General features: G+C 42.8%; 1 protein-coding gene across 2 annotated transcripts in view; it reads left to right on the forward strand.

Moving 5' to 3' along the window:
* The window catches only part of DYNLT1 (dynein light chain Tctex-type 1), a 37,455-nt gene extending 23,137 nt beyond the window's left edge, over positions 1-14,318 (forward strand). For both annotated transcript variants that reach the window (XM_073575691.1, XM_073575692.1), the window contains exons 2-5: positions 9,389-9,430; positions 9,557-9,680; positions 9,884-9,961; positions 13,961-14,318. In XM_073575691.1, coding sequence (XP_073431792.1) covers positions 9,389-9,430; positions 9,557-9,680; positions 9,884-9,961; positions 13,961-14,031 — 315 coding nt within the window. In that variant the 3' untranslated portion in view covers positions 14,032-14,318. The remainder of the gene's footprint in view (positions 1-9,388; positions 9,431-9,556; positions 9,681-9,883; positions 9,962-13,960) is intronic.
* Positions 14,319-14,713: the final 395 nt, after the last annotated feature.

Genomic DNA, 14,713 nt, shown 5'->3' on the forward strand with positions numbered 1-14,713 from the left:
CCGCGTTGCGTTCAGGTAATTGTCTGCAGCGCTGTCCACGGGATATCAGCGCTGCGGACAGTGGCAGGCGTGGTGGGTACTCAGCATTGAACCTGAAGATAAAAGTTCTCCATGCGTGTCAGGTTATATAAAACCCCCCAAAATTAAAGGGGGACTTGTTGCTCCTCGCATGGTGTGAGATGGGAGGATTCCCCAGCGCTGGCGTCAAGCGGTCATGTGACCTGCGTACTTCTGGCCACATTCCAACTAGACTGTATCTGCCCTCGCTCTGTACATTTGCATGGAGCGCCGCCAGGGACAGGCTAGTGTGTACATGGCTGCGTGTATGCAAATCGCTCCCACCTCCCCCAGTATCGGAGACTCTCACAGCATGCAGTGTGTGCGATGTGAGGACTTACCAGTCTGCAGTCATTGAGTTACTGCAGACTTGTAGTTTTAGACCAGACAACCCCTTTAAAGGGAACCTGTCACCAGTTTTTGAGCCTATGATCAAATGGCACCACCTTTAACTGCTCCTGTGCTGCATCCCACAAAGCTGCCTATCAGCTCTCAGCTCCTGCCGTGTGGTCTGCTCCCACTGTATATAATTATAGCACATGTGACTGCTGCAGCCAATCACTGCCCTCTGTCGCTTGTTTGCTTATATTGATTGGCTGCAGCAGTCACACGCACTGTGGTCATGATATACCGCAAACTGTCCGCAAAAATTGTCAGCGAGAGAGCGCTGGATCTGGGGATCGCCGGTGTATGTGTGGCGCCCCTGAGGCTCAGTCGCCACAGAGGTACTGTATCTTCTCCTAAGGTGTGGTGCCCCACCATCCAGGTAAGTTGGAGTCTCCTGACCACGCTCCAACGCTCGCACCCCACACAGAGTAGTTCAGCAAAACCACATTGCGGCTCCTTGCTTAGAGAGAAGCAGAGCACCTTTGGTGGTTCCCTGCTTGAAACACTAGACGTGCTGGGAGGTGGGTGGAGTTGAGAATACATATAAAAGAGTGGGACGGTTCCAGGTTTGAGGTTCAGTTGAGTTCAGAGGTTGAGTAGGAGAGAGGAAGCCACTCGGGAGGAGTGGGGATCCCTGGAAGAGGGATGGAGGAAGGAGGTGCTGCAGCAGATCTCAGTGATCTGAGCCAGCTGGCACGGGAAAGGAAAGAAGGAGAAGGACATTGAACTGAAGCCTGAGCTTCCATAGGAGGGAAAGACAAGTACGGAACGTAGGAGTAAAAGGGACCACAGAGGACGTGGGTTAGAGGAGGAACCCTGCGTAGAAGTTCTAAGTGCAAGGCCGGGGCCCGGTCCCCGAGGTTGTATGGACACTAATGGCTCTGCAGCAAACACCGGTGGAGTAGTGGGCTGTAAATGCACTACTCCCATCTAAGACTTGGGGGCACAACAGCAACATCGATGGTGAGCCGGGACTCAGGAGTAGAGAGTCCCCGAAGCAGGCTACAGCTGTCTGCCGTACAAGTAGAGCTCTTGGGAACATCTGTCAGGAGGAATTCCAGTGTAACTCAGTACTAGGAGATCTTCACACTTAAAGGCGCTATAGAGCAGACGTTCAGAAAAGGCACATAAGTTGGTGGAGTGTGGAAGGGAGCATTCCATCTTGACTGGGGGTTGACTGAGTCCCTGACCCGGAGGACATGGCACAGAAGCGGGCACTACAGACTGTGAGTAAAGCTTTGGAACTACATGCCCTGATGTCCTCCATTCCTTCCTGCGTCTGTCCGCCTGGCACTGCTACATCCCCTGTGCCAAACACTACACCATCTAAGTGTCTCCACATCTACACTGCCCTGGGACAACAGCCCTGCCTGTGGAGGGCTATAACACCATTGCTGCACCACACCATCTGTCACGGAGGATCTGTCTGCACCGTCGGCTTAACACCTCCCTTGCCGAACACCACAGGTGGCGTCACAAACTATTCATCTAACTACATTCCACCATTCAACATCTTCCTATTACTTGGGCGCCCAGGGCCATGGTCCGGGTCACCGCAGCTGTGACACGTCCCACTGATACCAGCCCGGTACAGAGTACCCCACAGCCCTGGGTGGGCGACCCATGGGTGGGCGACCCATAGGTGCGCTTGTTTTCTACAGTTCAGTTGCACCCTTACGGGGACGTACAAACTGCTTGCATGTAGGCCGTGGTGGAATTTGAGCCTAGGAAAAAATATGGCATCCCACACAAGATGCTCTGCCTGAGAGGTACATGCCGTGGATTTTACTGCAGTTCCACAGAGCTGCTTTACGCCACTGTCTAGTTGCTATCCCTGGCTGTATTTGTGTTACCATGGCAACCTTTGTGTGCAGTGTGCTTTGTTTACAGTTGCTATGGAGCTACAGTGAACCCTTGGTGCTATACATCTACAAGGTGTCATAAGATTAGCGGCCGTCACTGCTCTATCAGTAACAATTAGTATTTTAATTCTTGGTATTGGCTCATGTCTAACTCCAACAGTTTTTTTTTTTCTTCTCACCTGCACAGGATAAGGCAGCTTTTCCTCAGCCATGAGAAAGATGCATTGGTGAACATTAATTTGTATCTGTCCGTGGCTGTCATCATGTGTAGTAGCACAAAAAAGCACACCTTTAGTATTAACCCCTTAATAACCGCCAGTACGTCTTTTTACTGACCTGAGGTATAAGGGAATATCATCCCCATACAGGTGACAATCCAGCAGCTGTCGGCTGTCCACTATAGCTGACAACTTGCTGTATCACAAGCCATCAGCGTTGGCACCGTCCATATCTGTTTAACCCCATAGTTGCTGCTGTCAAAAGTGACTACATCGGAAAAATGGTTAAAAGATTGTGGGGGCTTGCACTTTAATCTAATTGACACACCGAGATTACATTTGTGTGGTCCTGAGGTTTGCCAGTTCATGGCCAAATAGCGGCCTTAATGTAGAGTCTCCCGGCTACAGCGGCCAGTTCAGAAGTCAGCGACATTTAGGTGGTAAACAAACATTTTTTCATTCCGGCTATACCACTTTGCATTAATTCCTGAAAATCACCTGAAGGGTTAATAAACTACCTGACAGCAGTTTTCAATATTTCAGGGGGTGCGGTTTTTTAAATGGTATCATGTTTGGGGTTTTCCAATATATAGCACCCCCAAAGTCACTTCATACCTGGATAGGTCCCTCAAAAAATAAATTTTGTAACTTTCCTTGAAAAAATGAAAAATTACTGCTACATTTTTAACCCCTTACTGCCATGTGACGTACTATCCCGTCCATGTGCCCTGGGACTTAATTCCCAGGTACGGGATAGTACGTCTAGTGCGTTTAGCGGCGCCCACGTGGTGAGGGCCGCTGATCGCGGCAGAGTGTCAGCTGATTATCACAGCTAACACCCGGGACAATGTGTCAGGGGCGGTCACGGACCGTCCCCGACACGTTAACCCCTTGCACACCGCGATCAAACACGATCACGGTGTACCGGGGGTTAAAGGGAAGCATCGGCAGGGAGGGGGCGCCCTCCGTGCTTCCCTGAACCCCGCACGGCAGCGCAATGTGCAGCACTGCCGCGGGGGCTCCATCCCTGCAGGTCCCCGGATCCAAGATTGCGACGGGGGCCTGCAGGGAGCTGGCTTCCTCAGTGCCTGCAAAACGCAGGCACGAGGAAGTCTTCAATGCCTGTGACAGATCGCTGATCTGTCACAGGACAGTGATGTCCCCCCTGGGACAACCTAATAAAGTTAAAAAAAAAAAAAAAAAAAAAAGTGTAAAAATAATTTAAAAAAAAAATTGCTAAATAAATTAAAAAAAAAAAAAATTCCCTAAAATTCATTTTTTGGAAATAAAAAAAAACAATAAAAGTACACATATTTGGTATCGCCGCATCCATAACGACCCACCCTATAAAACTGTCCCATTAGTTAACCCCTTTAGCAAACTACTTAACACATTTTTTGCTTCTTTTTTATTTATCATACCGCTGAACAAAAAGTGCAATAACGCACGATGAAAAAGACACATATAAATATCCATGGTACCGCTGAAAACGTCATCTTGTCCTGCAAAAAATGAGCTGCCATACAGCATCATCAGCGAAAAATTAAAAAAGTTATAGCTCGCAGAATAAAGCGATGCAAAAATAATTATTTTTTATATAAAATTGTTTTTATTGCATAAAAGCGCCAAAACATAAAAAATGACATAAATGAGGTATCGCTGTAACCGTACTGACCCGAAGAAATAAACCGCTTTATCAATTTTACCGCACGCGGAACGGTGTAAACGCCCCCCCCCCCAAAAGAAATTCATGAAACACTGGTTTTTGTTCATTCTGCGTCCCAAAAATCGGAATAAAAAGCGATCAAAAAATGTCACGTGCCCGAAAATGGTACCAATAAAAACGTCAACTCGTCCCGCAAAAAATAAGACCCCACATGACTCGGTGGGTCAAAATATGGAAAAATTATAGCTCTCAATATGTGGTGATGCAAAAACTATTTTTACAATAAAAAGCGTCTTTTAGCGTGCGACAGCCGCCAAACATAAAAACCGCCATAAATAGTAAATCAAACCCACCGGTGTCGCCCCCTTAGCTAGGGAAAAATAATACAATTTAAAAACTGTATTTATTTCCATTTTCTGGCTAGGGCTAAGGGTGTGTTGGGGTTAGGGTTGGAGTTAGAATTGGGGGGTTTCCACTGTTTGGGCACATCAGGGGCTCTCCAAACGCAACATGGCGTCTGATCTCAATTCAAGTCAAATGGTGCTCCTTCCCTTCCAAGCTCTGCCATGCGCCCAAACAGTGTTTTACCCCCACATATGGGGTATCAGCCTACTCAGGACAAATTGCAAAACTACTTTTTGGGTCCTATTTCTCCTGTTGCCCTTAGGAAAATAAAAAATTGGGGGCAAAAATATCATTTTTGTGGAAAAAATACGATTTTTTTATTTTCACGCCCGGGCATTATAAACTTCTGTGAAGCTCTTGGGGGTTCAAAGTGCTCACCACACATCTAGATAAGCTCCTTAGGGGGTCTAGTTTCCAAAATGGTGTCATTTGTGGGGGGTTTCCACTACTTAGGTACATCAGGGGCTCTCTAAAGGCAACATGACACCCGCAGACCATTCCATCAAAGTCTGCATTCCAAAACGTCACTACTTCCCTTCCGAGCCCCGACGTATGCCCATACAGTAGTTTTCTCCCACATGTGGGATATCGATGTACTCAGGACAAATTGGACAACAACTTTTGGGGTCCATTTTCTCCTGGTACCCTTGGGAAAATAAATTGGGTACTAAATTATCATGTTTGTGGAAAAAATACGATTTTTTTTTATTTTCACCCCCGGGCATTATAAACTTCTGTGAAGCACTGGGGGGTTCAAAGTGCTCACCACACATCTAAATAAGTTCCTTAGGGGTTCTAGTTTCCAAAATGGGGTCACTTGTGGGGGGATTCCACTGTTTAGGTACATCAGGGGTTTTCCAAACGCGACATGGTGTCCGATCTCAATTCCAGCCAAAAACGTCAAATGGCGCTGCTTCCCTTCTGAGCTCTGCCATGCGCCCAAGTAGTCGTTTACACCCACATATGGGGTATCAGCGTACTCAGGACAAATTGCACAATAACTTTTAGGGTCCTGTTACTCTTGGAAAAGTAAGAATTGAGGGTGAAAAGATCATTTTTGTGGAAAAAATGATTTTTTAATTGTACGGCTGCACGTTATAAACTTCTTTGAAGCCCTTGGGGGTTCAAAGTTCTCACCACACATCTAGATAAGTTCCTTGGGGGGGTCTAGTTTCCAAAATGGTGTCATTTGTGGGGGGTTTCCACTGTTTTGGTACATCAGGGGCTCTCCAAACGCGACATGGTGTCCGATCTCAATTCCAGCCAAAAAAGTCAAATGGCGCTGCTTCCCTTCCGAGCTCTGCCATGTGCCCAAATAGTCGTTTAAACCCACGTATGGGGTATCAGCGTACTCAAGACAAATTGCACAACAACTTTTAGGATCCTGTTACCCTTGGGAAAATAAAAATTGGGGGTGAAAAGATCATTTTGTGGAAAAAATATGATTTTTTTAATTGTACCGCTGTACGTTATAAACTTCTGTGAAACCTTTGTGGGTTCAAAGTTCTCACCACATATCTTGATAAGTTCCCTGGGGAGTCTAGTTTCCAAAATGGGGTCGCTTGTGGGGGGTTTCCACTGTTTAGGTACATCAGGGGCTTTCCAAACGTGACATGGCATCCGATCTGAATTCCAGCCAATTTTGCATCGAAAAAGTCAAACGGCGCTCCTTCCCTTCTGAGCTCTGTCATGCGCCGAAACAGTGGTTCCCCCACATATCAGGTATCAGCGTACTCAGGAAAAATTGCACAATAACTTTTTTAGTCCAATTTCTCCTGTGTTCCCTTGGTAAAATAAAAAAAAAAAATTGAACCTGAAATACGGTATTTTTTTGTGAAAAAAAGTTAAATGTTCATTTTTTTTTTTTTAAATATTCAAAAAATTCCTGTGAAGCACCTGAAGGGTTAATAAACTTCTTGAATGTTGTTTTGAGCACCTTGTGGGGTGCAGTTTTTAGAATGGTGTCACTTTTGGGTATTTTCTATCATATAGACCCCTCAAAGTGGCTTCAAATGTGATGTGGTTCGTAAAAATAAAATGGTGTTGCAAAAATGAGAAATCGCTGGTCAAATTTTAACCCTTATAACTTCCTAACAAAAAAAAATTTTGGTTCCAAAATTGTGCTGATGTAAAGTAAACATGTGGGAAATGTTATTTATTAAGTTTTTTGTGTGCCGTATCTCTGTGATTTAAGGGCATAAAAATTCAAAGTTGGAAAATTGCGACATTTTAAAAATTTTCACCAAATTTCCGTTTTTTTCACAAATAAGGGCAAGTTATTTGAAATTTTACCACTAACATGAAGTACAATATGTCACAAGAAAACAATGTCAGAATCACCGGGATCCATGGAAGCGTTTCAGAGTTATTACCTCATAAAGGGACAGTGGTCAGAATTGTAAAAATTGGTCCGGTCATGAACGTGCAAACCACCCTTGGGGGGGTTAAGGGGTTAAACCTCCTAAAAGCATAACAAAATAAATTAGCGTTTTAAAAATAGTGCTGATGTAAAGCAGGCATGAGGGAAATGTTATTTATTAATGTGTATGTGTGGTATGACGATCTGGATTAAATGGATAATCATTCAAAGTTTGAAAATTGCAAATTTTTTACATTTTTGTCAAATTTCTGATATTTTTTATAAATAAACACAAAACATATCAACCTAAATTTACCATTATCATAAATTATAATGTGCCATGAAAACACAATCTCAAAATCACTGGGATTTGTTGAAGCGTTCCAGAGTTATGACCACATAAAGTGACATTGGTTAGAATTTTAAAAATTTGCTCCATCACTAAGGGGTTAAATTAAGTGCACAGATACGCTATGTGGCTAATATACTAATATATATGATGTGTCAGCACAGTGCAACTAAAAAATATATGAAGTCCAACATTGCTGTAAGAGTTAATTATGTAAGGTACTTAGATAGCTTTTTTTTTTTTTAATATTAAAGCACGCAAAAGCCATCCAATCACATCAAGGTGTGCCATTTAATGTGGTCGGTCCCTAACCACTATATGTCCTACCTTTCCATGCGCCAAACCAGCCTCATCCGAATGGGGAGTGAAAAGGAAACCAGGTATAGCTCACAATTATAACCTTATGAGGCAAGGGCCACACGCGCCCGCCCCCCCCCCCCCATATATGTACTACAGAAAAGAAAACAGGGCTCACACACTTTTAGTATTAAATTAATGCACAGATTCACAAGTACACTGTGGCCAATTTACATACACTGTGACTAAACACACATGAGCTCCAATATTGCTATAAACGTTAAAAACCACGTCAAGGTGACCTTTTTAATATGGATGGTCCTACCTCTTCATGTGCCGAACAGTGCCTCATCTGAATGGGGAGTGAAAAGGTAACCAGGCAAAGGTCACAATTAAAACCATCCTTTAGGATGAGGCCCTGTTTGGCACATGAAGAGGTAGGGCATATAGTGGTTAGGGACCATCCATATTTGAAAAGTCATCTTGACATGGTTGGATGGCTTTTATGCTCTTTGATTAAAAAATTCTAACCAAGTACCTTATGTTATTAACATGTATAGCAATATTGATGTTCATGCATTCATTAGTCGCAGTATGCTGATGCATCGTGTATGTATATGTTCATATGTAGTAGCGATCAGATGACTGCAGTATCTAACGACTACATACTAAGTTATATAGGATGCGCCTCCTTGTAAAGCGGTATCTTGTTTTTCTGTAAGGTAATAAGTAATATTGACATAAAATAAATATTTCACTTGAATGAGGACTTTCTAAGCAGAGTCCATATCTGTACCCGTGGTTTTGTAATATGTAGTGGATAATCCTGACAGAGTTGCCATTGCTATGTGCCATCACATCTCATGTCACCATCTAGACCTACATCTATCTGTGCAATAGAATGAATGTCTTTTGAAGAGGTTTTCCAGGCTTGGGGATTCAAGTCTGCAGCCACTCTTTATGACTGTAGATTTGTGAATCCTCACAGCATGCACACACCAGTCATCAGGTCAGAGAATCCTGACAGCGAGTGGGTGGTTGTGACTGCCACATTCTGACTAGACTTGTCTGACATTGCTCAATTCACTTGTATTGAACGAGGCTGTGGACGTCTAATCTGGACATGACTGCATGTATGCAAATCGTATACTTGAGCCCATCCAGTGCTGCTGGCATCAGAGTATCCTGACTGCGTTCAAACTGCGGGCTGTGAGGATTCAGAATGTGACTGCAGACGTGAAAGCCAAGGCTCGACAACAATCTTTCATTTGTCTGACCACTATTCCTCCTGACGTCCCATACACACGTGCGTGTCGCCAAGCTGGCATGAGGTCTTAATGAGGACAAGAGAGTAAGCGGCTGCCGGACACCTCTGACTGCGGCTTACCTCCTGAGCACCGGATCAAGCATTCCAAGTCCACTTGCCCTTCTCTCCCCTAACATCATTTGTTGGTCCCTGGTCCAGCCAAGTTCTGCACATTTATCCTACTTTTTACTGTAATGTGTATGACCACCTAAAGAGTCTCCCCAGTTTACTAAGCACAAGCTCATGTCAATGTCATAGACGTTGGATAACAAACAAGTATGGTTTTGACCATGGGAGAAGGATGGATGCTCTTAGGAAAATAGATGAATGTAATGGGGATATGCATACTCCATATCAATTATTTTCTCTTTATTGGGTGGAGCCTTGGAAACGATGGTGGTTATTAACCTGGATTTGATGGGCCACTTGTACATGTTCTCATGTAAAGCTTCATTTTAATTGTTCTTTTCTTTGTTTTTCAGTCCTCATTTGTTGTAGATGAAGTCAGCAACATCATTAAAGAGGTCAGTTCACACCGTTGAGTAAGGCAGTGCATTGACTTGTATAAATGTTGAGAAGAGATACTTGTGTTCTGTTGCAGCTATGTATTTTATACTGTCTCGTAATACTAGAATCTTCTTTGTGTTTAGTCAATAGAAAGTGCCATTGGTGGGAATGCGTATCAACACAACAAAGTCAATCAGTGGACCACTAACGTTGTGGAGCAGACTCTGAGCCAACTTACAAAGCTGGGAAAGCCATTTAAATACATAGGTATGTTGCAAAATCCCTACAGCCAGATGCCTAAAATTGAGGTAGGGTCCAAGAACACCTTTGATAACTCAGTCCCACCCTAGCACCCAAAATTTTGCTTGGTGTATGAAACTTCTCACAGCATAGGGTACTGAACTTGACTTGTATCCATAGAAAATTTTGGGTCTGAAACATTTATAATGTGTTTTTATTTTTTTCCCCAGTTACCTGTGTGATTATGCAAAAGAATGGTGCAGGTCTTCATACAGCGAGTTCCTGCTTTTGGGATAATTCAACCGATGGTACGTGTAGTTGAACCCTTCTGCAGTTGCTTGTCCACCTTTTGTAGGGTTCTCAAGGGTACAGTTCATTACAGAAAATGATTAGGGACCTAGAGGTTAATGTTATGTTACACCTGCCCGTTTCAGCAGTCTGCTTTTGTTACTGTCTGCTGATCCTCAAGATGTCCTTTCCCTGCAGTGCTCGGCTTGTGTTCCCCAGTAGTATGTGCAGCATCTCCAGAAAGCTTACTCAGACACTGTGCAGGAACTTTACTTAGTCATCAGTTCCTAAAGATCTGCTCCAAACACCTCGAATATCTCCAGTAAGATCCAGTGCCTAAATGCACAAGGGGGTTTTCAGAATGAGCATAGCTGCCCCTTCAATCAGGTGATTGTCAGGGAACTGACTGAGAGTATGACCTCTACTGATCTTATGTATGAGGCCTATTCTCATGATAGGTTATCAAAATAAGAGCCCCAAAGCCCATTCTAAAGGGTTGTTTCCAAAGGGTTATTGTTTCATAGTAATTTTTTTTTTAGATATTTATGAGCACTTTTTTCATTTGTATACTTTTTGTCAGCGCTTACAAGTTCTTTGCTATTGAACTTGTAAGCACTGCTTTAAAGTTGGTTGGATCGCTGCCAGCTCCAGTGTGGTGCTTGATTTCCTAAACAACAAACTGAAAACAAAATAAATGTTAATAGACACTGAATTGCAAAAGTGATTTGTTTTTACAAACGCTATCCAACAGCACTCATCTAATCTCAAGTTATTAAATTGCTTTACTTAGATGACATGAAAATAAGCAAGTTTTCAATCAACTTGCTTTTTCTTTCTGCTGTGATTTTCCAGCAATGAGACCTTGTATCTTTGGTGTACAGCTGATTTCCATGGAGCGCTGCCTCTATTGCCTGTCCAGACCGTGGCGAGTGTGCTGATCAGTTACCTTCCAGGAAATCTGTTAATTCCGAACTCAGTCTCCAGCTACTGATTTATATACAGCAGTTAGCTACTCCTCTCCGTCCTTCTCAGCTCCTGACAAGCTGCTGTGATAACATTGTTTAACCCGTTAACAACTGCCAATACACAATAAAATGGTGGCCATTATGGCGCCTTATTCCTTCATTGCCATTTTAAAATGGCAATCAGGAAGAAGGTTATAGCACCACCCCAGCGTCAGAAAATTTCCGGGGTTTCAGCTACTGGTGATAGCTGAGACCTTGGAAAACATGCTCATTGCTGTTTTTTCCTGTCCTCGATCACATAAAAAAGTGTGCCAGCTATTAAAAAACATTTCTCTCTTCCTGATAAACATGTGAGAGGAGAGAGAGATGAGTAGAGATGAGCGAATTTGTTTGGATTTGCTTCCGAATACGATCGGAATTGACTATATTGTTTTTGCAATATTCGTCGAACACAGCCGAATGTCATTAGAATCAATGGGAGTAGAAATTACCGAATATGTTCGGAACCGATCATAAGACTTCCATTCGGCTTGAATATGTCAAAATCAGATTTGGGGGCAAAATCCGAACAAATTCGCTCATCTCTAGAGATAATTTTCCCAAGCCCCCCTCCACCCATCTTCCCCTAGTATCTCTGCCATCTCCTGGTCCCTCCAGCTCCATCCCCTCCGTATCCTCTTTCAGAAAAATAAAATTACGGCCGCAGTGCACACACCAAGATCTGCGGGGCGGCAGCAGCAGGGATTTTTCTTATTGGTTTATCTTGATCACTGTGATAGACCATTTCACAGCGATCAAAAGCCAATAATTAGTATGTCATCCCCCTGTCTTTGTCATTATTACATTGTTTTGTTTTTTTATTTTTATTACTTTCATTCTTTGCCGCTAGGGATGTGGTTGGCGGTCCCCCCCCCCCCAAAAAAAAAAAAAAAAAAGAATGATATACTAGTGTTGAGTGCAAGTGCAAGCTGCTGTCATATACTTTTTTTAAACCATTTAACGACTGACGATACTTGTTAAAACTGTGTCTGTTAAGGGGCCCTATTCCCTCACTTCTGTTTTAAAACTGCAAACAGGAATAAGGTGATAGGCGCCACCCATTGTCAGAAAATCTCAGGGGGTAGCTGAGACCCTGGAGACACGCTCGGGGCCAGTTTTTCCAGTCCCCAATCACGTGATCGCCCTTATTCAATGAATAATGGTGATCACACATGCACAGAAAAGTGGCAACTATTAAAAACATTCTCTTTTCTGACATGATATACATGTCAGAGAGGGAAATGAGATTAGAGTTGAGGTTGGGATTAGGGTTTTTTAGAAGTTAAAAAAAAAATGTGACATAGCATCTACTATCGATTCCAACCATTTTTGTGTTCAAAAGTCAAACTATGCTTCTTCCCTTCCGAGCCCTGCCATGCGCCCAAACAGTAGTTTTCCCACACATATGGGGTATTGGCGTACTCAGGAGAAATTGCACAACGCATTTTTTAGTCCATTTCCCCCTCTTCTTGTGAATGTAAAACATTTGGGGTTAAAGCAACATTTTTGTGAAAAAAGGTCAAATATTTTTTTTCCGTCCACATTCCATTAATTCCTTTGAAGCACCTGAAGGGCTAATAAACTTTTTGAATGTGATTGAGCACCTTTGAGGGGTGCAGTTTTTAGAATGGAGTCACTTTTGGTTATTTTCTGCAATATAGGCCCCCCCCCCCCCAAAGTCACTTCAAATGTGAGGTGGTCCCTAAAAAAAAAAAAAATTTTGTTGGATAATTAAGAAATCGCTGGTCAACTTTTAACTCTTATAACTTCCTAACAAAAAAAATGTTTCAAAAATTGCACTGATGTAAAGTTGACTTGTGGGAAATGTATGTATTAATTATTTTGTTTGGTAGAAGTATCTGATTTAAGGACATAAAAATGTAAACTGACACTTAAGTTTTTCAAAATTTTCATAAATATTCGCAAATCATATCGACCCAAATTTAGCACTAACATATGAAGTAGAATATGGCACAAAAAACCTTATCGGAATTAGAGGGATCCGTTGAAGCGTTCCAGAGTTATTACCTCATAAAGTGACACTGGTCAGAATTGTCAAAATTGGTTTGGTCACTAAGGGGTTAAACCACCATCCCAAACCATTGGCAGCTTTCAGAGCAGGTCTCTTAAACACTGCTCTCACTGTCCAGAACTGTGTGCTTGTTCAAATTCCGTTATCTCTGTCTGTAAATATGATAAACAGTGTATACTCCAGAATTAGCCACTGATAGCTGAATGTGTTACAGCAGAACTTATGCTGGACGTTATAGTTCTACTAATACTACAGTTCACCAGAGCTGTTGCTCGAGAAGGAGAGCCCACCCTGCCAGAAGCAAAGAAGTGAGAGTCTACATAGCTTTGATTTGCTTAAGAGACTACTTTACAATACCTCTTTAAGTTACATGCAAGGTGGCGAAGGAAAGTGATAATGTGCTGTAAAGATCAGGAGAATTTCTCTACCACAGCTTAGGCTACTTTCACACTTACGTTAGGAGGCGCAGCGCATGGCCGCCGTGCAGCTCCGCCCCCTCCTGTCAGCTCCTCCTATGGGCGCATGATGCTACATGCGACCTGCGTACCCTATATTTAGTGTTGGGTATGCAGGCCGTGCGCTGGTGTGCTTTTGCCGGCGCATGCGCCCTTTTGGTGCTTCGCCGACATGCGCCAAACGCAACGTGTTGCATTTTGGTGTGCTCGGCGCAGCGCCAAAAGGGTGCATGTGCCGGCAAAAGCATACCAGCACACGGCCTGCGTACCCAACGCTAAATATAGGGTACGCAGGTCGCATGCAGCGTCATGCGACCATAGGAGAAGCTGACCGGAGGGGGCGGAGCTGCACGGCGGCCATGCGCTGCGCCTCCTAACGTAAGTGTGAAACTAGCCTTACATAGCATTTATACATTATCAAGCACTTGGCAATCTCCTAGATGTCCTTGTGATCAGTGAACTGTTCTTGTACGTACGTTTGTGAGTGCATCATACAATATAGTTATTCTCCTTATTGTTTCTTTGCAGGAAGCTGTACTGTTCGATGGGAGAACAAGACTATGTACTGTATAGTCAGTGCCTTTGGACTTGCTATTTAACCATTTTCTTTTTTCGTTCCTGTCCTTTAAAAAGTTTTATCATTCTATATGTATTTTGCTTTGTACACACTTTAAAATGTATTGTTTGTTTTTTTTCATTTACATTAATTCACTAAGTATCTTATTTTGAGAACACTTTTGTTTCTATTCATGTATTAAAACTTTATGTAATTTAAGGTGCTACAACCTGAAAGTGCCACTATAAAGCTTTCTTCAAATCTTACCTCTGAGACACTCTCATATGTCATATTTTAGCTAGGGCAAAATAAATGATTGATTGAAACATTTTATGTATTTATAATGTAGGTTTTATTAATTGTGTGATGCGCTGACTATGCCGAATAGAGGATTTAATTATTTTTTTACAAAAAGGAACAATTTAGTAGAAGTACAAAGTAGCCTACAATGATACTGGTTGCTTTGTGGCCATTAAATCTATAGTACTACTTACTAGTGTAAAAACAATAATCAAAAAGCACGGTCTATACCTAGAGGCTGAGAGCATGTTAAGTATAAGGGTGTGTGCACACGTTGCAGATTCTGCTGTGGAATTTTCCGCACAGATTTTGCTAAATCCGCAGGTAAAATGATCTGCGTTTTACCTGCAGATTTAGTGCAGTTTTTGTGCGGATTTCCCCTGCAGTTTTACACCTGCGGATTTCTATAATGGAGCAGATGTAAA

The sequence above is a fragment of the Dendrobates tinctorius genome, unplaced genomic scaffold, assembly GCF_039654945.1.
Source record: "Dendrobates tinctorius isolate UK_male_01 unplaced genomic scaffold, ASM3965494v1 ptg000046l, whole genome shotgun sequence".
NCBI classification, from domain to species: Eukaryota; Metazoa; Chordata; class Amphibia; order Anura; family Dendrobatidae; genus Dendrobates; species Dendrobates tinctorius.